Genomic DNA, 27,923 nt, shown 5'->3' with positions numbered 1-27,923 from the left:
AAAATTTCCTGAACAAAACACCAATGGCTTATGCTCTAAGATCAAGAATCGATAAATGGGATCTCATAAAACTACAAAGCTTCTGTAAGGCAAAGGACACTGTGGTCAGGACAAAGCGGCAACCAACAGATTGGGAAAAAGATCTTTACCAATCCTACAACAGATAGAGGCCTTATATCCAAAATATACAAAGAACTCAAAAGTTAGACCGCAAGGGAGACAAATAACCCTATTAAAAAATGGGGTTCAGAGCTAAACAAAGAATTCACAGCTGAGGAATGCGAATGGCTGAGAAACACCTAAAGAAATGTTCAACATCTTTAGTCATCAGGAAATGCAAATCAAAACAACCTGAGATTTCACCTCACACCAGTGAGAATGGCTAAGATCAAAAACTCAGGTGACAGCAAATGCTGGCGAGGATGCGGAGAAAGAGGAACACTCCTCCATTGTTGGTGGGGTTGCAGACTGGTACAACCATTCTGGAAATCAGTCTGGAGGTTTCTCAGAAAATTGGACATTGAACTGCCTGAGGATCCAGCTATACCTCTCTTGGGCATATACCCAAAAGATGCCCCAACATATAAAAAAGACACGTACTCCACTATGTTCATCGCAGCCTTAATTATAATAGCCAGAAGCTGGAAAGAACCCAGATGCCCTTCAACAGAGGAATGGATACAGAAAATGTGGTACATCTACACAATGGAATATTACTCAGCTATCAAAAACAACGACTTTATGAAATTCGTAGGCAAATGGTTGGAACTGGAAAATATCATTCTGAGTGAGCTAACCCAATCACAGAAAGACATACATGGTATGCACTCACTGATAAGTGGCTATTAGCCCAAATGCTTGAATTACCCTAGTGGCCTAGAACAAATGAAACTCAAGACGGATGATCAAAATGTGAAGGCTTCACTCCTTCTTTAAAAGGGGAACAAGAATACCCTTGGCAGGGAAGAGAGAGGCAAAGATTAAAACAGAGACTGAAGGAACACCCATTCAGAGCCTGCCCCACATGTGGCCCATACATATAGAGCCACCCAATTAGACAAGATGGATGAAGCAAAGAAGTGCAGACCGACAGGAGCCGGATGTAGATCGAACCTGAGAGACACAGCCAGAATACAGCAAATACAGAGGCGAATGCCAGCAGGAAACCACTGAACTGAGAACGGGACCCCCGTTGAAGGAATCAGAGAATGAACTGGAAGAGCTTGAAGGGGCTTGAGACTCCATATGTACAACAATGCCAAGCAACCAGAGCTTCCAGGGACTAAGCCACTACCTAAAGACTATACATGGACTGACCCTGGACTCTGACCTCATAGGTAGCAATGAATATCCTAGTAAGAGCACCAGTGGAAGGAGAAGCCCTGGGTCCTGCTAAGACTGAACCCCCGAGTGAACTAGACTGTCGGGGGGAGGCGGACAATGGGGGAGGGTGGGGAGGAACACCCATAAGGAAGGGGGAGGGAAGGGGATGTTTGCCAAATGTACATAAGAAATACTCAAGTTAATAAAAAAAATACAAAAAAAAAAAAAAAAAAAAAGATTTGTCAGATCCCTTGACTAAATGCCTTTGCTTGACAGGAGAGGTAATGACACATATTTAATTATGAAAAATGAACCAGGGCTTACTGCCTTCTGAATTTCTTAGTGTGAAAAGCACCTTTCAGTTCTTCATGTCACACTCCTTCATTCACCTTGATGTATTGCTTTTTATCAGAAGATGAAAGAAAGGGACATCTGCTGAGATGACTAATGAATTATAAAAACATTAGAGTTTAAAATAAAATTTGCCATTCGATATGGCAAGATTCTACAGTGATACATAGTAAATATTCCAATTTACTATAACTTGATTTTTTTTAAATCACACATAATGGCAATATATAATAAATAATATCTACTAATATGAAATACCCTTGGAGTTGAAGGGCTTCATTATTGATTAATTTTATACCAAAAGACCAAGTATGTTGGAACATTAACTTGCACTGTGTTGTGAAATAGTGAAGATACTAGTTTACATATTGTATCACATTTCCTGAGGAGATGGGAACAAATATCTGTTTACTTATTGTTATAATGAGCAATCGGCAGAGCAAAAACTGATGTTCGCCAAGTTTAGTATGGTAAACAATAATGTTACTTAACTTACAGGAGTATGAATGAAAGGTTGCTTATAAAAGTATTGATGACCTGCAAACCTCCGCAACCCTAAAAAATCTTCCAATCTAGCATGAGTGACAATCTCTGGAAAAGTACAAAGATGAAATTCCCCCTTAAATTTATCTTCCATGTTCTTTAGCATATTCTGAAACCATATGTAGCAGGAGAAGAATTACACATATCTCTGGAGTTAGGGTAAATGTGTTACTTCTAGACTCTGATAGGGGTCTGAAGATATTTCCCAACTCCATTCATAAGGGCATGTTAATAGGTCTAACCTTGCACGGTTGCATGTAGGCAATCTCAATTACTCTGATTAAGAAGATGAACACATATGCCTGAAAGACAAGGATCCATACTTCATGTGTTGTCCTCTAATTCTTTTCTTCAGACTTGTAATCTATATGATGTAAATATTACAAAAATGATAGGTATTTCAATACATGTTTCTGTAACAAATTGGTAAGCACAATTATTTCTCTGTAGTATCTTACTGTAAAAAGAGTATCAAAGTATTTTGGCACATATAGTCAAGTTCAGTCATTCTTCAGTTCATTAACAGCAAATAAAGGGAGATTAAGAACATAATGGAGAGACTAGCCTGGTTGGAATCAGATTAGACCATCTCTCAATTTTCATCAGAAAAGCTCCATTTTGCAGTGGACAGCAGTAAATCTAGAAACTCAGAACTTGCCTAAGTAGAAAAAAATAAGTGTTTGTTGAGTATTCAGTAAATAATGAGACATTTTATCACAATCCCTAGCCATAAAGCTTTGGGAACATTGGAGAAAAGGGGTGTGTGAGAATTATAAGAGTCATAGGAAAGCAGCACTTTTGGAAATAAAGAAATGATAGCAATGTTGCACTCACAAACTTATAGCATCTATGGTTGCCTGCTCAATAACTGCTGAAGATAAAACCAGTCAACACTTCAATGTGCATGCTTGAGGGACTCAAATGGCTACATCTAGCTAAGTTGCTGTTAATAATTGATGTATGCTGGCAATAGGAAGCATATCCTCTTGTTAGAAATGTGTGGAGTAGTAAGTTGATCACTCTGCAGGGGACATGTTCAAACCCAAGTCTGGGTAACATTGACTTTGGAATGTGTGGGTTATAAAAAGTAAAAAGAAGGAGTTAGGAGAGTGGTATGGAAAAGGAGTTTGAGAGATTAGTATATCCAATCAAAATACATGTATGGAATTTTCAAATAATAAATGAAAACAAATGAACAGAATCAGAAGGGCAAGGTCTTGTCTTTGTTGGGTAGGTGTTTTTACCTTGGTTTCTGGTACTATCTCTAGCACTTAGGAGTGTGTGATGTCTGTGAACTGTATGATAGATTGTTCATCTGGAATCCTGATATGTGTGGTCACTGGGTGTTCTAAGTAAAATGTGTTTATAAGTCTTGGGATGCGGAATCCATTACCTGTAATGGTAATGAGGACGAACTAGGAGTGGAGGCTGAAGACATACACAGGAGGGACAAAAACAGGGCATTCCATAAGGACTTGCTTAATCCCATGGGAATGGCAACAGAGAATAGAGAGGCCACACAGTATGTAGATTGCTACAGAGATGTTTATGAGGCTTGGGGAGTGGATATAAATGAAAGGAAAAGAGGAGAGATATACAGCTTATCTACCTGTATTGCTGACCTACTTGGATCTCTGTCAGGCTTAGCTGCTTTGTTCCCAGAGAAAGCCTGCGGGATTTGAGGGCTAGGAATATGGTATAGCTTTGGAAGAAGTTTGGAGGAGTTCTATGTGATCTTCTGTAGAAGGAGTCAGAGAGGAGGTGGAGGCCACAGCAAATTGTCTACTAAAGAGGTATGGAGTGAGAGTAGGGGATGGGATTGGAGGAGAAGATAAAATCATGAAGATCTACAGTTGTACTACCTGCTTTCCTGGATTGAGTGAACTGTGGTGCCCCAGGGAATGCCTGCCACTTTTGAAGGTTGAGATAAAGTGATGACTGTGGGAAGGAATTATGAAAGGGCAATTTATGTTTTCTTGTGGAGATCAGTGCATGGAAGGAGGTAAGACTCAAAGAGGCATTCTGCTACTGAGCTGGGGATAACAATTGGGAAATGGATTTGGAGGAAATGGTGGAATGGAAAATTTCTACAGTTTGGATACCTTCTTCATTTTTGGCTGGGAGCAGCCCATCTTTTCCAAAGAAATACCTGATAATTTTTATTGGGCTGGGATGAAGTACTGGCTGGGGGAGTTGCAGATATGTGGGAGCCACAGAAGATGGTTTGCTTCAGAGTTAAACTGGGGGGCATTGTTTGTAAGGAAGGAAAGAGAGAGAGGGGAAGCTGTTGAGTTATACCACCTGGCTGGAGTGGCCTTCATTTTGCTTTTGAAAGAGTGAACTATATTGTAAATTGGTCAATATTTATTTGCAGACATTGTACTAAGGAAAATTTGGTTCCCAAACTGCATCAGGTTAATGCACATATTTATTATTCATTGACATGAACCAATCATATCAGTACAGCAAGAAGACTGATATGAAATTAATTAAGGTGATTATAGAGGTGTAAACAGGCTTTAGGAAATGAATTTACTAAGTGGTCTTGTTAATTGCTAGAACATTAATCAGAATTTAGAATTGAAAGTAGTTCTGCTCCACGGTGTTCCTTATAAGCTGAATCATTTTTGGAAGCCATTTTTATTCCTTCATATTTATTTTCCACCATACAGCACTTGATTTTTTGATAGTGTCCTTTTTTGAGATAAATAAACATGATAATACATGTAAAATATTTGGCAATATATAATCTAAGCCAGTATATTAATTTATGTACAAATAATACTTTCCTATGCAGTTAACAGGACTTAACATTTTCTCAATTGAGTGCTTTTATCATCTTTAAATACTCTAGAAGCAGATTCTGTCTTATGTGGCTTACATTAATTATTAAATATGACAAAATTACCTAAAAGCTCTTTAAGTATCTTTTTTTGTAACTTCACGTATTAATGTAGCTTTCACATAGAAGAACTACAACTGAGCTGCCAATCCTGCTAAGCCAGGAGAGGCTGCTAGCACAGTCACAAATTCTGGGCTAAGGTGGTAGTGTGCTTTAAAACTACATGCAACAAAGTTTCATGTCCTGGCTAATTAGACATTCCACAATATGATAGATAGGTTTTGTTAGTGTCATTAATCACATATAGAAGTGTGGTCACAAGTTGTTAAACTATAATGAATATATAAAATTATATGACAAAATACATGAAGGTTTTTGCAAAAATACTTAATCATTATAAATATTGCATGCCTCTTTTTTTCTAACAAAACATTAAAACAAAACGCCTGTCTACTTAACCCAGGCAGGTGACTGAATAAAGAGGCAATTCTTCTAAAGGTCAGTTTGGTGAACCTTTGAGCATACTTATAGGAGTGTTACTGATACAAAGGCAACTCTTTGTGTCTCTTTGTCTATGTCACTGTCTGTCTCTGTCTCTCTGTCTCTGTCTCATACACACTACCACCACCATAACAACAACAACAACAACAACAACAACAGCAACAAAGAAACAAACAAACCAAAAACTACCTAAACTTAGGTAGCAAACTCATGAATGTAGTAATAGTGCACTTTAGAAAGATGGCTCAGCAGTTAAAAAAAAAAAACCTTCTTCCAAGGGGACATAAATTTGGTCCCAACTGTCCCCATCCACATCAGGATCTTCACAACTGCTCTTAACTCAAGCTCTAGGAGATACAATATTTTATTTGACATCTGTGGAGACCTCCACAACCATGGCACACACACACACACACACACACACACACACACACACACACATATATATACACTTAGAAACGTCTTGAAAAAAAGAGAGAAAGGGAAGAAGGAAGCATGGTAGATGGAGAGATAGATAGAGATAAGTAAATAGATAGACTGACAGGCAGACAGATAGAAGGAAGGCAGGCAAGTAAGCAAGCAGAAAAGCAGTCAGTAGGGAGTTCAAAAGGTTGGTATTTTATCTTTGCCCAATAGTCCAGAATGCTTACATACGCTTGGGTAGAGAAGGGCTTGTTAATTTTTTAAATTTTAAAGTTTCTGAAATTTTTGAGTTATTTACATCTTGAATCTTAATCAGCCTCTCTCACAGATTAAAAACATCAATTTGGTGGATTTTGCTAAACAACAATAAGAGATAATATATTTAAAATATATAAATAATATATTTACTTTCCCACATTTCATGAGAAAACATTACTATTGAACATGCTAGCAAATGTTAGAATCATATCTTAACAAACCATATGCAAAGACATACATTTAATTGCACATTATCTACATTTTATAGATCCAATATGATCATATTAATGTGTAACTATAATTAGAGGTAGAAATTACAAAAAGAAAACATGTGCATAAATAAATAGATACATAGATAGTAGATAATTAGGAGGATCAATTGTGAGAATCCCTTTTCTATCCATACTATATTATCAACTTTATTGAACTCAACTGTATGAAACATGGCCTTCACTATGAATGGAACAATTCCTCCTATTGAATGTTTCATAAATAGATAACAAAGTTTTTTTAATTCATCAAAGCACTTAGATTCTATGTTTTCTTGATCCACAGTATTATGAACATAAAGCCATAGTAATTGTTTATTAAGTACCATTTCTGAATAAGGCACTGTACTTGAGCATTTATTTATAGACTACAGTGGGAAAGTTTACTTGTTACTTCCTAGAACATTCTGATTAAATTTGTTAAAGTTTTAATTATTTTAATGCATTAATGTTATAGTGAGAACAAATGTGAGATGGAAGTGTATTTTCATCTTATAACATTTTAAAACTCTTTGCTTTTATTATTATAGTGAAGAGTTTATTGATTATTTTTGTAAGTCATGAGAATATGCTAACATTTTAGCTCATCATATATATATATATTATATCTGAGAGTGTGATCTGAAGTAATTTACTAATATTTAGTAAACCTTTTGTGGCTCTGAGAGTTATTAAGACTGGCATAAAAATATTTTAAATATCTTGGAATATGTACTACATTTTTCTGCTGTACAAAGCTATCAGTGTTTGTTCAGTTTATATATTGTACATTTTTAAAATTTATCTTCTCAGAGTAAAGCTTAATTTAACTCATTTTCTTGCTAACTGAATTGTAAATGAGTGATGTTAACATTTCCTCCGGGTAAAAGCTTAGAAAATTTATGTATGGCTAATGACCATTTTTTTTTGGAAATAATCATAGAAAAACACACTTTAGAGAACTCCACTGGACTTGTATATTTCTTCATAAATCAACTCTATGAAAATGATGAGACCTGACTAAAAATTTAATCAAAGCATTCTAGCAACAATGGCTTAGTCAATTAACTTCAATTCACCCACTGTGCTATTCTCATTTAATTTATTTAAACGACAATGTTTAATTCAATTGAAAGTTTTTACCATTCATTTAAAAGCACAATTCATAAATACACATACCTTTCATAGTTTTTATTTTTCAAAGGAATTTATATGAACAATAATATTTAATACTATTTAAATTTTACTTTCCATCTGGATTATCAAGTTAGGAGCTGATTTTGTTTTCAAGTATTGTGATAAAATAGGAGAAATAAAAGCAATTCAAATGGTAAGGAAAAAGTTAATTTAGATTTTTTACACGATAAGAACCTCTAATTAAAAGATCCTAAAGACTCAATCTAAAGTCTTGTGGCTCTATTAAATACTTTTAACAAAATAATAGGATACAAAATCAACAAACAGAACTCCAGAGCTTTGCATCGATAACAACTTCCCCAAGAAGAGATAACAGAAAACTATTCAAAAAAACTCTAGACATACACTTCCACAAATATGTTGAATATATGTATAATGAACATTAAAAAACACAAAAGAAGATTGAAAATGCAAAAAGTTACATGAGTACATGAACTAGCAGAACTAACATTGTTGCAATGGAAATATAAATAAAAAGAACCCACAGATTCAGTTCAGTTCCTTTCAAAGTCTCAGTGACATTCTTTACCAACATGGGAAAAGTCTCTTAAAGGTCACTTAGAAATAGAAAAGGCAAGGAATAACCAACAAAATCCTGAACAGAAAAGATAAATGCATGCAATATGACAGTATCTGACATCAAATGATGCTACAAAATCACTGTAACAAAACCTGAATGGTGAATGTACACAGTCAGAGCAGACACATGGAATTTGATGAGCTTACAGAACTCCACTAATACCTACAAAGTCCTTACATATGACTTTATTTTTAATTGTCCCCATGCTTTCCTATAATAGCCATAAAGATTTATATCATGATATTTTTTATCCATTTTTATTTCAGTTTTGAAAAGGATGAAATCCTGGTTGCAGGACCAGTCGTTAAAGAAAAAGTCTTTTCTTTCAAAATATGTTTGACATTTTAGTCAAGATGCAGCATTCAATTAAAATGATTATTCATAGTAAAAGAAAGATAACCCTACCAAAGAAGCACTGTATAGAATGCTCCATTCAGAGCCTGCCCCACATGTGGTCCATATATATATATATATATATATATATATATATATATATATATAGCTACCAAATAGATAAATTCATGTAGCTAAAAAGTGCATGCTGACAGGAACTCAATATGTGTGATGAGAGACACAGCCAGATTCTCTCAAATACAGAGGTAAATGCTAGCAGCAAAACATTTAATGAGAACAGGACCCCAGTTGTAGGAATTAGAGAAAGGATTGAAAGAGCTGAAGGGGCATGCAACCCCATAAGAACAACAATGCCAACCAACCAGAGCTCCCAGGGACTAAACCACTACCCAGATACTGTACATGGACTGACCCAGGTCTCCAGCTGCATATGTAGCAGAGGATGGCCTTGTTGGGCACCAATGGGAGGAGAAGCTCTTGGTACTACCGAGGTTGGACCTCCAGTGGAGGGGAATGTTGGAGGTGGGTGGGAAGCGGGATGGATGGGGAGGGGAACACCCTTACAGAAGAAGGGGAAGGGGGATGAGATGAGGGCTTATGTCTGGGAAACTGGGAAAGGGAATAACATTTGAAATGTAAATAAAAAATATCCAATAAAAGGAAATAAAAGAATGTTATACAAGGAATTAAAAATCTTAAACAACAAAAAGTCAATAGTTCAACCAGTGGAAAACTTAATAAATGAGTAATAAGGGTGAAAAAGCTTTAAATTTAGTACAGGTGATCCATAAATATAGGAAAAGAATGCTGAACATTCTTTGACACCAGGGACTGACATTAAAACTGTATAGAGTTCTCATCCAATAAGAATGGTTCTCATAGAAAAATGAAAGAACAGAATTTCACAATAAAACTCATTTTGTACACTGAATATAACATTAGGATTCTTTGTGAAATACAAGATTTTAGCTATACATATACATATATGATACATATACCCACACACATAAACATACATGTGTATATGTGTGCTTCCGTTGGTAAGAACAAACATGATTTTAAAAGATACTTTGCTAAATAAGGCAGACAAAGTATAAAATGCTTCATGAACATGTATGTGAAATATGAAGAAGGAAGGAGGAAAGGGAGACAAAAAAGATGCTGAGTGGAAAAGAGCTGAGAAAAGAAAGTAGAATAATTGTAACTCAGACCAGGGCTAGGAAGGGAATCAAATAGGCAGGAATAGCAGAAAATGGGAATGGGATAACAGGCTGGATTGATGAAGTGGATTCCAGATGGGTGAAGTCTAAAGGGTCCTATTTTAGAGAGCCTATAGACTGGATAGAGAAGTACCTGGGGGCTGAGAAGGAGGTGGCAGTGAGGGGGAGAAAGTCTTCTCCAAAAATTTTAGTGAAACATCTCTTTTAGGTGACCTTAGACTGTGTGTATACCTGACATCATTTTCTTATTATTTAAAATGTCTTGTAGCAGTTTCCTCACAAATGAAAGGATTTATTTCATAGGGAAGCTCCTTAAGACTCAAAATGTTCTAAAGAGATAGTCCAATCAAAGCTCAAAATGTAAACAACATATTAGTTCAGGAAGTTCCTGGAAGTAACCAAATACTCTAAGCTACCCCTCCTGCTTACTTCCATATGAACGTAGTAATTTACATAATCCTTATCTTTTATTTTTCCCCCATTGATACTCATTAATTCAAATGGGGATACATTTAGAATGATTATTGAAAAAGTTTGTCCTTGTTATCCACAATAGTGTCTGAGTTTGGTGTCTTTATGCCCCTGTGTGTGTGTGTGTGTGTGTGTGTGTGTGTGTGTGTGTGTGTGTGTGTGTGTGTGTGTGGGAATGCCAGGGTGGGAAGGCAGGAGGTGAGTAGGTGGCCTCATAGAAGCAGGGCGATGGGGATGGGATAAAAGATTTCTGCAGGACAAACCAGGAAAGGGAATAACATTTGAAATGCTAATAAATAAAATATCCAATTAAAAATAAATAAATAAAATGGAAGCTTAAAAAAAGAAAAACTTAACTTCAAATTTAATCCTTTTTTGGTTACCATAAAAGAGAATAAATTTAAAATTTAAAATTGCAAAGAGTAAATTAGGTATCTAATAGTTAAAGTAGGAGACATATATTAAATAAAACCATTAATTTTCTCCCCTCATCCTTTAAGGTTATTAGTGTCTCTAATCAAAATGTTTTGATTTTGAGTTTCAACCTAAGTACTGCTATAGCTGTAATAGTGGCTATATTAATTGTTTTGCATGGTGTATATCTTATCTTCAAACTTTTTATGTTTCTTAACTAAATTCCCTGCTTTCTACCATATATCAGCTTAAAGAATTTCCTTTTTTGCAATTATTCAGTCATACTTTTAGTGATCCAACATGACTTTGATTTACTACATTCTTTATGCATCCAGGAATGCAGATGCAGTGGAACACTTTTGAGAACTATGCTTCTTCATATAAGTTCTAATCCTTCCACTTTTTCTTCTTGAATATGAGTACTTGAGTAAATTTTTTCATATATATATACATACATATGTATATATATAATCAGTCAATATGATTTTTCAAAATGTTCGATGTGATCCACTGTACTATTTTGTAATATGTAAGGCATCAGTTGGAGAAATGAGTAAAACAGCAATTGAACTTGGGTATATTCCATCTAAGATTAAGGTGTGCTAACTTAGTCATCCCTCATAGGCATCTTGATTAACCTATTAATATGCACAAATTTAGAAATTAATGTTTTTCCTTCTCACAAAAATGTGATGAAATTAATTAAACAAGAGGTGTTCTTCAAATCAAACTCCATTTTTTCAAAAGTGTGAGCAATATTTTAAGAAAAAGCTTTAGGATGCAGTAAGAAGCACTGGCTCTCCTGATTAGCTTCATCTAAGGCCACAAAATGAGAAAATGGGAGTAGAAAAGCAGGAGTCTATTATTTTCCACTTTAATCAGACAATTGCTGACTGGCGGTATGACCTTGAACAGTGTTCTTAACTCACAAGAGAGTACTGGAGATTAAATGGGGAAAGGCTATAAAAATTCTTTGTCTGTAACTGATGCTCAGTAGAAATTGATTAAATATTAAACAATCTCCTTCACATAATTGTGTGGAGAGATAAATGCTGCTTGTTCCTGTGCTTTCTTCCAATTCACTAGTTCATAATTTTCAGTACATATCTAACTTTATGCTCATGGATGACTGTCATAGTGAACCTTCATTCTAAGCAATGATAATTAACTTTATTCACTCATTAGCTATTTTAATATAAAGAATATTCAGTCCATGCTATTTAATGGACAGAGGGAAAATAATTCAAAGAAACTTCCTGCTTTGTGGTGCTAATAATAGCTATTTCTAAGTTAATTATGTGAATACTTTCTGATCTATGTATTGATAAGTGATATTGTTAGTGTGGAATAGGTAATATAATTGTGCAAACCTAGATATTCTTTGTCTATCTCTTAAGGTTGTTCTCTTGATACAATTCAGGGATGCAGTGTGTACAGTACACATGAGTCTGCTGCCAGAATAACATATCATACTACTTTGTAGTGAACTTAATTTTTCATCGAAGGAACAAACACTAATATATAATGTAGTGTCTTATTTGATCTCCACTCCGGTGCTTACACTCTGATCAAAAATAGCTTCAGGGAGGAAAAGGTTTATTGCAGTTTGCACTTCAAGGTAATAGTCTTTCACTATCATATCACTAATGGAAATATGTTAGGACCCCAAAGGCAGGAACCATCGAAGAAGGATGTTTACTGGCTTGCTCATTCTTCAATCAGATTTCTTTTTTTTTTTCTTTTTTTTTTGGAGCTGGGGACCAACTCAGGGCCTTGTGCTTGCTAGGAAGCGCTCTACACTGAGCTAAATCCTAACCCCTCAGTCAGATTTCTATGCAGACTAGGACCACCGGCTTAGGATGTTGTCATCATAGTAGCCTGGGCCCTCCCACATTAAAATCAACCAAGATGATCTCTCACAGAGATGACTATAGATGTTTCTGTTTCAGTCAACTTTTCAGTTGGGGTTTTATCTGCTCAGGTAACTCTAGGTAGCATCAAATTGACAATACATTCTAACCAGAACATATAGCAAATATACAAACTGCTGCCATAGACTCTCACAATTACCCAATACGCATTCTATAATTGAATGTTTCTGAACCTGCCAGTTGGTGTTCAATTGGATATATCAGCATCACCACAGGTGTATAAAGTATTTGTTGTCCTGGCATATTACTACCACTATAATTCCATTTTGAGAGAAGACATTGTTATCATCTGCCATATTATGTGCCATTGATTATTGACCAAAACATACTATTACAAGGTATCAGTTTATTCTTCCTATGACAGAAAGAATAAGTATATTAACAGAGAAATAAAAATGTCAGGCCAGGTATCATAAAGTAAATAAGTCCATGTGAAGTAGTGGAAAGGCTTCAGTTTAGGCTTCTTGAAATAAAGTGACTAACAAATGCATTTGTGAGGAATTTTGTTGTGAACTATGATTTAATAGATATCAGTTTATCAAAATTATAAAACATTGTGGATAAATATTTTACATGAAGGTATAAATAAGAGTAATGACCCTAGTGAAGACTCCTAGCAACAGGGGATATGGAGCCTGAACTGGCCATCATCTAAAATTAGGCAAGGCTTCCATTGATTTGACTGGGATGCAGACCCAGCCAGAAATCCTCTTACCTATATTTTTTTCTTTCTGGAGTAAACGTGGCACAGAATTTGTTCAAGTAGTTCTAACTTGAGATCCATGCCATGAGACTGAGCCCAGGCTTGACACTCTGGAGAGCCAACAACCAGACAATGAATATCCAGATTCCTAGGATAAAACTAAATTCAATGAAATGATTCCTAATGATATTCTGCAATGTTCATAGACTGGAGTCTAGCATAATTGTTATCAGAGATGCTTCATCTAGCAACTGACAATGATAACAGCAGATAATGAGACCCATAGCCACACTTTAAGCACTTTGCAGAATCACACAGAAAAGGAGGTCTGGTTGCAGGAGCCAGAAAGGTCAAGGGTACCACAAGAATATGGCCCACTGAATGAAATGATCTGGGATATGAGGGCTCTAGAGACTGAAATGACAATCAGAGAGCCTGTATGGGCCCTGACTTATGCCCTCTGCATACATCATATCCAGATCATTATGTTTCTATAGCTTGCTGTTCTTGTGGGAGTTTTAACAGTTAAAGAGTGACTGTCTCTGACTCTTTTTCTCTATTTTTGTGACTGACTCCTCTTCCTTCTAATACATTGCCTTGTCAAGACTTGATATGAGGGTCTGTGTATAGTCATATTGTAAGTTGTTAGACCAAATTTGTTTGATGTCCCTGTGACGCCTACTCTTTTCTGAAGGGAAGTGGATCTAAGGGGAGGAATCTGTTGTTGGAATGTAAAATATGAGAGATGAATAAACAAATACACAAATGAAAAGAAAGAGCAAAGACCAAGAGATGTAACAAGAGCCTCTCTTATGACACAAAGACATTATCTCTAAGTTAATAAAGTAAATAAGTAAATAATCTCTAAGTTAGTGGGCAAAGAGTCAGAGAAATGTCATTGCTGTACAATCAGCAAATCATGTTACATTAATCATGGATCAGAGCATCATGGAAGAAGTGGTGATTTATTAAAAATGTTGAGATTTAGAAAAGCTTCAAGAGTGAGGTCATTAAATTTTAATTTGTGATTTGAAAAGTTAATGATGGTTCTTGAACACAAAATGATGCAGAGGTATGAAAACAGTCAAGGTTGGGCACATTGATCCCAAAAGACGAGGATTATGTCTTGGATGAGATAGTAATAGTGATCATAGAGAAAAGTAGATATATGCAAGCTTTTAGACACAGAAACATCTAGACATTTGTTAGTCAACCAAATGGAAAGATTCAGAAATGATGGAAAAGCATAAACAATATCAACCATACTGTCATTGTATGACACATAAATGATATGTCTATATGAAGAAATAGAGATAAATGGAAAATTATGGATTTTAGAGAGAGTGAGGAGGTTAATCTTGGATTCTACATAGCTAACTATTTAATCTATTTAATCACCTTTCAGAACACAAGAGACAAGAAGGGAGTCATAAAAATTTAGGCAATATGTGTTATAAACAATTTAGCACTCATTTGTCCTTATTACTTCTCACTGTTTTGCACATATGCAGTCCTTTTCAATAAATATCCATATTCTTAAAATTCAAGAGAGTATTCAAAAGAATATATTATTATACACTATATGCAAGTTTTATAAAACACTACGTATTTATTTCTAATTTCTTTTCTATTGAATATAGGGGTTTTTTTTTTATACAATATGTTCTGATGATGGCTTCGTGTCCACCAACTCATCTGAGATCCTTTCAACCTCCCCTTCCATCAAAATCCACAATGATTTTTTTGTCTCTCATTAAAGAGCAAAACACATAAAAAATTATATGATAAAGCTAAAACAAAAAAACAAAATGGGACACTCCCTATATATGCAGACACATACAAAGGAATCATATAAAAATCACAAAATCAGAGCCAGAATGTGTGTACAAGGTTTTTTGTTTGTTTGTTTGTTTGTTTTTAAGAAACTCTGAGAGAAATAAACTCCAGCTGATGCCACTCAGTTCATTTTTTGTTGACCATTTACTGCTAGGCATGGAGCCTGCCATTAAGATTGATATGTGTCCCCAGTGAGTCTGTGGGAGTGGTTATCAATTAAAGATAACTTCTGGATTAAAGATGGTAGTTTGTGTCCACTTCTCTCAGCACACAAACATGTCTGTATATACTGCTATAGTCTCTGTGAGTTCATATGTCTGCTTGTCTGTGTATAGAGACCTTATTTCTTTTTGTTTCCTTTTGTTCTAAATGCTCTCTGGCTTTTGAATCTTTCTGTCTCCTCTTCCACATGATTCACTGGGCTATGAGTAGGAGAGTTTTGATGGAGACATCCCACCTAGGAAGGAATGTTCCAAGGTTGCTCACTATCTGTATATTATCTGGCTATGGGTTTTTGTATTTGTTCCCATATACTTAGTGCAGGAGGAAACTTCTCTGATGATGGCTGAGCAAGGCACTGATTTATAGGTGCAGCAAAATGTCCTTAGGAGTCATTTTATGACTGTGTTCCTTTAGTGGAGCAGTAGTATTTTGTTTTCCCCTAGGTCCATGGTCTATCTGGTCACAGTTTCTAGGTCACCTGAGCAGTCACATGGATGCGTCCAATCCCATGGAGTGGACCTGAAATATAAACATATATTGGTTGATTAATCCCACAAGCTAAGTACCACTGTTTCTCTAACATGTCTTGCAGGTAGATTATCATTGTAGATAAAATGGTTTGTAACTGGTAAAACCAGTCTTTTGATTTTCTTTTGACTTTTGACACCATTGATTTTGTTGTAATTTATTTTATTATTTTTCTTTCTTTTATTGGATATTTTTACTAATTTACATTTCAAATGTTATTCCTTTTCCCAGTTTTCTGGACATAAACCCCTTATCCCTCCCCCTCTTCTATAAGGGTGTTCCTCTTCTCATCCACCCCCTTCCTGCCCCTGACATTCCCCTACTCTGGGGTTCCAAACTTGGCAGGACCAAGGGGTTCTCTTTCTGTTGGTGCCCAGCAAGCCCATCTTATGCTACATATGCATTTGGAGCCACAGGTCATTTTTATTGCCTTCAGTTTTGCTTTGTTTATAATTTTGGTACTTACTCTCTCTGGCACTCCTATTTTTCTCTGCTGATGCTCTGAATTTGATTATCTGTTTCTGTGAAGTTTAAATTATATTTTAGTTGGCAAGATATGTATCATTCATGCATATTTTTGTTTTCATAATTGGGAACATCTAATTATATTAGTGGAAGCCTAAAAACCTCAAACCATGCACAAATAAAATTGTGTTAATACTGTCAAAAGCAGAGTACATCCATTACTTAATATGTGCTAAAGATTGCAAGTGTATTCACTGTATTTCATCAGTATGTTTCCATTCATGCTTTAGATACTATACGAATCCCAGCAGTCCTCTATTATGTTTCTGTTGAATGATTCTGAAACTCAGCAGTAGTTCAAGAAAGTATCATTTACTATTCATCATATTATAATTTTGGAACATTGTATGTGACTTTATTAAGCTTTGTACCACTTCAACTAATGTAGCATTTGATATCTGATACTAGAACACTACTGATAATTGTGTGTTATATAGTATATTATCAGATACTTCTTTCTAAAAAGGATTAGTTTTTATTTAGATTCTGACTTAAAAATAATCATTGACATGTTTAGTTTATAATGCTTACTCTTGGACATATTTCCAAATCCAAGCACATACCAGATAGAACCATAATGACCAACTAAATTTGTGTCACTTGAAATAAACATCACCATCCTGACCTTATTGCTTATGAATTATTATATCAAATACTATGAAAATTCAATTATAGAAATAAAATATTTTGTTGTAGCTAAGAATAAAGGACCTGAGTTTACTACTCAAACTTACATACTTTTTATAGAAGTAGTGAAGAAAGAAGTCTGTTTTGTTAGTTCAAAAGCAAAGTACAATACCAGCAGGTGACTATTAAGGAAACAGAGTTAAATGTCAAAATATTTCTTTCTCAGGTGGTAACTTTAATTGTTCTTCCTACAATAGGCATGTAGAGAGAATTGTAAGAAAGTAGAAATATTTCAATAGTCTCTGACAATGAATAATCAGCTTCAAATTGTCGGGTCAATTGAATTTCTGTTCTTCCAGTTTTAGATGGTATATAGTGAAAAGCTGTTCTGATATTTGCAATGACTGAAAATTTTATAAATGTAATTTAACAGGGTATACTCTCATTGAGTAATGTATGAAAATGCTTAACTTTTTAAATTTTTATTAAGCTAGAAACTTACAGACACAATATTTCATTGAGATTATTTTCTCAAGAACAGTATTTCTTCATTGAAGAACTTTTCCAATATAAGATATGTTATGAAACATGGATTAGAGGAAGGATTGAAAGAGCTCAAGGGGCTTGTAACCCCATAAGAACAACAATGCTAACCAACCAGAGCTCCCAGGAACTAAACTACTACCCAAAGACTACACATGGACTGACCCAGGGCTCCAACTGCATACATAGCAGAGAATAGCCTTGTTGGGGCACCAGTGGAAGGGGAAGCCCTTGGGCCTGCCAACGTTGGACCCCCAGTGCAGGGGAATGTCGGGTGGATGGTAAGGGAGGTGGATGGGGGGGGAACATCCATATGGGGGAGGGAATGGGGATGCAGGCTTTTGGACAGGAAACTGGGAAAGGGAATATCATTTGAAATATAAGTAAAGAAATATATCTAAAAAAAGAAACATGGAATATCCATTTGAATGAGATTTTCCATTTAACTAATATTTTTTGTGATTGTTGCTGTTCATTATTTGTTCTATGAATATCTGAAATTAAGATGATAACAAACTTTATTCTGATCTCTCAGCTAGAAGTCCACTTAGTATTGTAAAACTACCACTGGTAGTCTCCATAGAGTGCTTCCCTTTCTTAGAAGTTGTTGTAATCAAATAAATTGTCAGTTAAGGATGGGACCACATTTGTTCTTCCTTATCTTCTACAATTTTATTTGGCTTGATATTGTGCAGGTCCTGGGCTAGTAAACTCAGCAGCTGTGAGTTTATCTGTGCAATCAATAGCCATCTCAAGTACAGAAGATAGTCTGTTAATGTTCTGCCCTAAATAGGATATCTTTGTCATCCATCTTACTAAAGCTCAAAAGATGTCATAGAAGAGGAGGCAGAAAGAATATATAATTGTTTTCTGTGAACATTTATTTTTATCTCTATCTCCAACTTTCATGATGTACCCTCCAACAATATTAACTAAATTAATATATTTTTCATATTTTAATATAGTACCATTACTAGATATCATTATTTAAAAAATTAAATACATGATATTTTGATTGTGCTTGTATATTAATCATTATCAGAATGGAATTTTGGTTAGTAGTGAAAATAACTAAATACTTTTTAAAGCAGAGTCCTTTATAAAGACAGCAATATAGCTAAAAGGACAGGGATCTTGCCACTGGGCCAAACGAACTCAATTCAATCTCTATTACCCACATGGTTTAAAGTAAGGACCAACTCTCTCAATTTGTTGTCTGACTTTCAAATATGCACTTACAACACACATGTGTACACACACACACACACACACACATACACACACACACACAAACACAGACACACCACAGAGAGAGAGAGGGAAAGAGAGAGAGAGAAAGAGAGAGAGAGAGAGAGAGAGAGAGAGAGAGAGAGAGAGAGAGAGAACACGACATATGTGCACACAATGTAGAATCTTTTTCTCCCCAAATGGAGAAACTTTTGAAGTGTATAGATTTCCATCCTGTCTTTCTGTTATTAAGCACTATACATTTTGAGCTACTGTTTTCTATGTGTTGTAGCAGTATGGTGGTGATACTTTTTTCTTGCTGCATCATAAGCGTATTGAGAATAGTTTTGTGTTTAAAAGAAGAAATAAGTAAAAGCCATTGCTTTGTTTTAATCAGTGTTATTTAGGAAACTGAGTCATTTTATCAGTGCAAATTATTTTCACAACTATATTTTATAGTCCTCTAATGGTAAACATTGTTATTAATGGAGAGAAGCAAATGATAGCATCAGTGCACAAAATACTAAAAATAGATTAATTATAGCATAGTCTTCTGAAAGCAATTTTTTTCAGAATGCAAAGGAATTTAAAATCAGAGCACCTGCACATATAATCATTTTTCATTTTGATGTGCATTGTCATTTAGTGACTTGAAAATGGAAAATACTCATATCTTGAAAGTGGCACCAAATATAAAAGGTTAAAATCGAAAACAATTGAATTTCTTAATGATTTAGTTAATGCCCTGATGTTGTCTACATGCTGTCAACTTTATTATTTAGAATTCATTCCATTTTAGCAAAGATTTAGACATTTGGAAATTTCGAATGATAGGCCAATTCTTTCTTGAGTGGTTGTTTTTGGCATTTATATCAATGTGAATTGATATTTTTGCAACCACCAATTTTAATTTAGCTACAATGTATGTCCTTATAGTTTTACATTAAGGTTATCTGACCATACAGTTTTCCTAGTTCATCCATGACTCTTCTCCTTTGAATACTGGACTCATTATTTGCCTTTTTTGTTTGTTTGTTTGTTTGTTGTTTTTTCCTTTGATTAACTCTTTGGAAAATTCTACCAATTTGTTCTGATGATGGTGTCTGAATGATATCCCCCAATTTAATTAAATAAATAAATCATTTCTTAAAAAGAAAGCTGTGCCATCATGCACATTTATACATACGTTATCTTTAAAATCTTGGTTCTTTAAATGTGATAGATATTAAAATATAGTATTTTAATGTCTTCATTTCCATGAGAAGAAATTTAGTCTTTGATTTGGATGGTCTAGACATTTCTGTAGATTTCCCAGATGTATTTCAAGGTTATATTTGGCAGCTGACTAATCATACATTCCAGAATTTGACTGCCCAAGACAGGAATAGTATTTTGGTTTTGAATCTTTGAAGGCATCATTTTTATACCAATGTCATTGACATTTCAAGGGTGTGAGGATGATGAAGATTAAATTTATGTAATTTTGTAACATCTCATTTGATCTTTGCAGATTCATTCATTGCAATGTAAAATATAATTACCTAACTATAAGATTGTGTGTACTAAATAGTAAGCATATATGAGATAAGATAAAGTAGATAGTTATTTTCATCTAACAATATATCACTTCATTCATAGAAATATTATTGGATGGATAATCTTCATCTCTACAATTGTTAGAGAAGCAAAAATAAATTAGAAATTATATTGTTTAATGTACTATGATACTGGTATAAATATACTATTAAGTATTCTATAAAACCTATATTTGAATATCTCTATAATATCCTACTCAACAATATATTCAGTCTTGAAATAATCTGGGAAGTTCTGCTTACTTTTTATATGAACAAAAAGTAAATAGTTTTGTTTGTTAAGAAATATTTTAAATTTTTATCAAATTTATATGAAGTTTGATTTAAATTTCTGAACATTTCCTGTGTTTTTTCTCACACTATGATTAGATGAAGATGGCATTTTACTTCATAGATAAGGGAATTGAAGCAAAAGATTTTTCACATACACACAGAGAGAGAGAGAGAGAGAGAGAGAGAGAGAGAGAGAGATGCATTTAAGAGCTGTGTTTTTAAGAAGTCTAGATCTAAATTCAGAATTTCTCATTTAAATGAACTCCGCTCATATCTAACAAGTTCTCAGTAATTAATTTCCAAGTACAAATGAATGTCACCAATTCAATTACACCAAATAATTAAGTTATCCCTAGACATCAGAAACAAAAGCACAATGCTTACTTTATTACTTACTCTCATAAGAAAAAAATGATATTGCTCAACCAGTCCTTGAAATCAGGATATTTCAGAGCCAGACAAGTAGCTCTGGGTAGAGTGCTTGCCTATTAAGGAGGTTATTTCCAAGTTTTGAGGGGAAGGAACAGGTCAGAGGATATGACAATATTCACAATTGGGTGAGGCTCAATTCAGCTTTTAAACCTGATTTCTCAGGCACTAATTCTGTTCTTAATGAATTTCCATTATAAATTTAAGGTTTATTGGAGCAAATTGACTCAAGCCTAGGAGAATTTCAGAAGGGAGTGATTACCATTGCTTTTGAAACATGATAACAATCCCAGAGACAGGAAGTTTCTCTTTATTAGTTGATACTTGCTATAGTACCTACAGAACCATCAATGACCACCTATCTTCCTTTGCATTCTCCTTCATTTTATCCTACATTTATTAGTCCTTTTAAAAAGGGAGTTGAAAATTGAATGATGTCACTTTTTGTCATTTTTAAAGAATGTTTATCAATATCCCTTTCATTTCATTGCCCGCTTACTATTTTCAGTCAGTAACACTGGCACTGTCTGTTTACATTGAAGATAATGCCTCCCTCCTGTTTCTCCCATTTCTATCCATAAATCCATTCTTCACATACTAGTTTTACTTTTGAAAAGTTTTTATAGTATTACAGTCTTATTCAAAAGTAACCATTGCTTTGTATGCTGGATGAAGAACAACTCTTTTGTTTACTGTAAGTTTTCCCTTCATTGTGTAGTCTTTTCTGCTCTCCTGAAGATTTTCAATGTGTGTCAGTTCTTCCAATTATGTTCTATTTTCTTGAATCTGAACCAGAAAGCCATTGCCTGGACCTAGATCTTGAAGTATTACTTGTAATTTCTTCTATTTGATTCTTACATTAGACATATTGATTCATTTGAGCAGATTTGTTTACATGTTTTATGTTTTCCTTTTCATGTATATATTCCGTGTTCCTCTGTGTGTGTGTATGTGAGTGTGTGTGTTTGTGTGTGTGTGTGTGTGTGTGTGTGTGTCTGTGTCTGTGTGTGTATGTGTGTGTGTGTGAAAGTATTTTTGTGGGAGGGGGCAGCAGTGTTCATATGAGCCTATTCATTCAGAGACCCAAATTTCTTGACCATGATTATTTTTAATTACTCTTCTGTGTTACTCATTATGGCTAGGTCTCTCCATCAAACTCAGAGACCAAGCATGTGGTTAGTCTTGCTACCAAATTTCCCTGGCTATACTCTACTATGCCTTCATGAGTCTGTAATTAGAGATGAACTACCGCAACTACCAGACATTTTATGTGGTTTCTGGATTCAAGGGATCAAAACTCTTGTCTTCATGCTTGACTAGAAGTACTTCAAACAATGAACTTTGATATTTTCACAATGCTTTCACAATTCATACTGTATATATTGAATTTCTTTTATCCCTCTGTTTTTTTCTTTTATTCTATTTCTACAGTTCAAACCTGTATAATTCCCCCAAAAAGCCTCATACTTTGAAGTTTTTTCAAGTTTGGCCCACTATGTTTAATTGGGATTCTTTTTATGGACACAAGTTGGGCTTACTTGCTGTATCCTAGGTGACTTATTAGTGGCTACATCATTGAAGTGAATGACATGATTTTTTTCCACCACGCATTAACTGTTAATAGTCCCTCAGTAAGAAGTGTAGCCTCATTTTTCCTTCATCCATGCATGAAAGAATGGCGACTAAATCAATCTTCTGAGGTTCGTCTGCTAATGGAAGCTGCAGTTAGTTTATGAGTGGAATGGTTATGCCATGTCTGTAAGATACAACATTGCTTCTCAAACTTTGGCCCTTAACTCTGTGCTACATGTTCTGCAATGTGCCTTGAGATTTGCAGGGGGTAATATAAATATCCTACTTAGGGCCAAATGTGAGAGATAGGCGTTTAGTTTCTTTTTTACATATTTATATATAATTTTCTCATCGATTTGTTAATTAAGCATTGGAAACTTTGTACATAATTAAAGGACTATGTATATGAAGGCTGATTTCCAAGTATTCTATTATTCATTTCTATGTCTGATTCCTTTATAGGACATATAGTGTGTGCTACTAAACCTCTGAAATACCTTTTATTGCCCAGCATTGCCATGTTTCCAAACATCACTTTTAAAACTGTAGAAATGACAGAGACTGCTTTCTGCATAGACAGTAATCTAAGATTCACATTATGTTTTAGAATGAGTTGCATAAGTGCAATTGCTATAAAAGGATTGGATCAAATATAATCTTAGATATGCATTAAACACAAAGTCCGTACTGAACTTAAAATGTTTAGTTTGTTAATGCTCTTTAGTCTAAAAATAGATTCAATAATCTACCCTTTTATCCTGCTATTCCTATATCTCTAAGGCATTTGAGGTTGGAAAAGGAAACCGAAAATTAGTACAATAGTTTCAAGAGCAGGAAAAAGAGTCAGAGACTTACCCTTCCCACTGGTAGGAGTCCCAGAAAAATCACCAAGCTAATTGCAGAGAGAGAGAGAGAGAGAGAGAGAGAGAGAGAGAGAGAGAGAGAGAGAGAGAGAGAGAGAGAGAGAGAGAGAGAAAGCATCTCTGATTCTGAATGGACAAGACGATAATCTGTGAGTATCATTAGGAATCATTTCATTGATTTTTTTTTTTTGCCAGTCATGTTTGGTTCTATCCTAGGTGTCTGGGCAAACCAGTCTCTAGTTCCTGGCTATTGAGACAATGCAGGGCCTAGGCTTCATCTCATGGAATGAGCCTTAACTTAAACCACACATTGGATGACAACTCTCATATGTTTTACACCAGCATTGCCCCAGCACATTTTATAGGCAGTATAAATTGTAGGTTAAAGGTTTTGTGGTTGGGTTGGTGTCCAGGTCTCTCTTTCCATAGCTTACAGAGTGCCTTCCTATGCTAAAGAGACTGGAACACAAGGCTAAAGGCTCTTGCAGGCACCAGCTTGACATCTTTATATTCAGTAAGTTTCATGGATGCTATCTTTGACAATAAGCCTATTTTAGCATCAGCCTAGAATCCATGAGGATGACCCAAGTGAGGAATCCTAGTACTGGAGGATATGGAATCTGAATCATCCATCTTATGTAGCCAGACAAGGCTTCTAGTGGGGGACTGTGTTTCATTCTGTAAAATTGATGGCTGAGGGGTCCCATGGAGATTCCTAAATAGCCAAGGCTGATGTTATTTTCATTTTTATTTGGAATATACATGGTTCATTTTAAGACAGGGATGTTTCATTCTGTATATAATTTATAAGAGAAAAAGTGATGAGGAGGTTTAAAGCATTAAACATTTCCTACAATTATTTAATTATAAATGCAAAATTTTAATTAACATACCAATATAACTTTCCATAGGAAGGAAATGTAATTAAAAATAGTTTATTATCTAATGAAAGCTACTCACTTAGATTAGCTAGTTTAGGCAATTTCACTTAGGATATAAAGTATTATAGAATGAAGTTTTTATGTGAACAAGAAAAAGAAATTAACTTTAGTGCTCATCTCATTGGTTTGCCAAGTTGCAAGGACATTTTAGGCCTGATTATCATGTTCTAATTAGTCTCTAGAGGACGTTCATGGACAAACAAGTACTCATTAATCTGTCTTCTTCCTGTAACATTGATTTGTTCATTACCCTTTCAGAGTCTCAAATATAGAAACCAGTAATTGATGTGTGCTGTTAATGTGCTTACAGATGTTGCTACCACTTATCCAGATAAGAAGTCCATCTTAATGTACATCACATCACTCTTTCAAGTTTTGCCTCAACAAGTGAGCATTGAAGCCATTCGGGAAGTGGAAATGTTACCCAGGCCATCAAAAGTGACTAGAGAAGAACATTTTCAATTACATCAACAGATGCATTATTCTCAACAGGTAAAGTGGGACCACTAATATGAGAGACGTTTCTAATTTTATGTTAATTGTTAGGTATCACTTTCACACACATGTATATAATGTATATACTTTTATGTATGTAGAAGTATTCCTATATGCATAGCATTTCATATGTGGAAGAAGACTATATAAACCTCGTAAGTATGTTATTAAACCAATTTATAATACATAGCATATTGTGTTTGTATTGTATAAAGTGATATAAAATTAAAGAAAATTTCACATATGCATTAAACAGATTTGCTGTCAATCATGGTAAAGTGCAGAAAGTCAATACAAGATAAAGGGAAGCTTTTTATTTAAAACTGCATTTTAAATATGTAGTAGTGATTTTAGAATTAATTGTTTTGATTATTAGAGGTAAGATTTTAAATAACACATTTTAAAACCTGTTTATTACCTATTAAATTAAAAATATATGTGTATATGCTAAAACTGTTTCATTGTTGTAATAAGTACAAAGGAATTCTACTAATTAGTTTTTTATCATTCTCAAGAGTAGGTATCCTGGGCATCTTATTTTCTTAAAGAAAATCAATGTTGAGAAAGCCTTTAGCAATATTTTGCTGAAGGAATGTAAAGTTCTTGGACCTAATTTTTCAGTCACCTAAGCTAGTTCTATTTTTATGCTCATGAAAGCTTCAGTCCATACCAAGTTATCGACCTGATGAATTCTGGCTTTATTTACTTTGGTTTCAGAGGAAATTGCTTTTGGGTGCCCATTTTTGCCAGATCTTAAAATCTTGTATAGACCTGCTGGAGTTATGTCCCTGTGGAAACTGAGTGTTAAATCCTACCCTTGTTATCTTCTCACTGTTTTTTCCTTTTCAGAAAGACAAAAACTGTTAATTTCTCCCATTAAAATATATTAGATTTTACTGTCATTGGTTTGCTTAATGTTAAATGTTTCATTTCAACATTTAAATTTAATGTTCTGTTTTCTAGTGAGTTTGACAGAAGTCCTTCCCAATTATTAACCGCATTGTTCTTCTTCTCTCACCTTTTCTTCTCCAACCTACTTCCAGATCACAGTCAGTCTAGCACAGGGCTATGAGCAAACTTCTTCATCTCCTAAGCCTCGATTCAAGAGCTATGCCTTCACACAGGCTGCTTATGTTGCCACCTCTGATTCCTCACAGAGCCCCTATCCTTCACAGGTCTGTCAATATTTACTCTCTCTCTCTTCCTTACAAATCAGGGAAACTCTTCCCAGAATATTTAATCATTCTTTTACTTGTTTGAATCTTCAGTATTCTTTTACTCCCCCAGATATGTTTTTTGTCACCTTAATATTAGATTATCTCCCATATTGTTGTCATGAGGCCTACCTAGGTTTAATAAATATTGATTGTTCGTTAAGATGTTGTTCTAAGAATAGTAACCTTATATTCATTATATAATTATAGTTATGTGTCCCTATTACAAAATCTACCAAAGTTTATAAAGAAGGAAAATCTCACTTAAAACTTATGTATAGAACTCTAAAATCTCTGTATATATAAATAATATGTACTAATGATACTCATTTTATTTTGGGGGGGGATTTTTAGATACCTAGTTACCTTATGTGTAAATTATATACTCATTCCATAAAAATATTCTACTTAAGAAAGCATAACAACAATCTGCTTCTGATCTTATATAATTATTATATATTATGTAATATATTATACAGTATATATAATTTTTGTAGTATGTGTAAGAAAAAGGCTCATGCAGACAACTCAGATTTTGTACAACCCCTTAACATTTTCTATAAGAGGGAACTTTCTAATGGAGTTTTCTACCTTTTAGCATAGGAAACCTAAAAATATATGAAAAATAACCCATATGTGAGTATGAAAATGAAGTATACTAGAATTTCTAAATTTTCCTGCATTACGTTCAAGAAGAACGCTTTATTTGGCTTAGATGAACAGTTTGAAACATCTTAGGAAGTGACTTTTTCAGATCAACACTGTGAATGGTAAATTAGCATTATATGCCTGATCCTATTGCTACCTTGAAAAGTACACATTTTGGGAGACTCGTTAACTTATTTTTTCATGTTGGTGCATTTAATTATCGATCTATGTATCAGCTAATTGACAGATGAGGCTCAATGTTCTATACCCTGAAAGGTTTCACTCAAAGGAAATATCTGTTTAGGGGCAAAGTTATGACTTCTCAGCTAGGATAGTTTTCTTACAATGGTGAGTAAAGATGTCTAAATAAGAAAGTGTGTTTCACATTCTTCTTTAATATATTCTCCATTCTAGGTTTTGCAAATACTTGTTCTGTAATTTCAAACAAGAGTCTTCAACAGTCTCTTCTTTATCAGTAAATATAAATTTGATCATTTCTATTACTAAGGGCTTATATTAATGGCTTTGGCATGAGAAGTACTACTTTTACTGCAAATTTAAGTTCCAATTTATCCCCCTCCCCTTCTCTCTACACATTCAACCACTTAACTCTGTTTTATCTCTTTCCCATGGAAATTACTAAGATTTAAGGGATATACCCAGCATTCTGAAACAAAGAAACATAAGCCAAGACAACGATAGAAGACTTTTCTCCCTTATCACTTTCCTGAGCTACAATTTCTAGGTTTTCTATAATGCCTGTTCTGGCAGCACATTTTCCCCTCATTACCACTTCACTAGGGCTCAGATATGACTTCTTAATGAAATAATTGCAAATGATCTTAAAATTTGCAGGTTCATTTTGTTCACTTTACCTTTGTCTAAATATTACTAAATACATATTTCATAAAATACAGTGCATTTATGCTATGTGATGTAAACTGCTGAAATAAACCTAATGTTTAGCTTTCAACAAAAGAATCCTCTACTGATTTTTAAATCCTTTTTTACTTTTGTGGAAAATTA

At 34.5% G+C, this 27,923-nt stretch overlaps 1 protein-coding gene across 1 annotated transcript in view; it reads left to right on the top strand.

The window, feature by feature from the left end:
* The window catches only part of LOC116887853 (dystrophin-like), a 569,231-nt gene that overhangs the window by 397,565 nt on the left and 143,743 nt on the right, over positions 1-27,923 (top strand). Inside the window, 2 exon segments of the mRNA XM_032889357.1 lie at positions 24,851-25,032; positions 26,079-26,210. Coding sequence (XP_032745248.1) covers positions 24,851-25,032; positions 26,079-26,210 — 314 coding nt within the window.

The sequence above is a fragment of the Rattus rattus genome, chromosome X (assembly GCF_011064425.1).
Source record: "Rattus rattus isolate New Zealand chromosome X, Rrattus_CSIRO_v1, whole genome shotgun sequence".
NCBI lineage: Eukaryota > Metazoa > Chordata > Mammalia > Rodentia > Muridae > Rattus > Rattus rattus.
The sequence above is the reverse complement of the archived record's forward strand: the minus strand, read 5'-3'. Positions and strand labels throughout refer to the sequence as shown.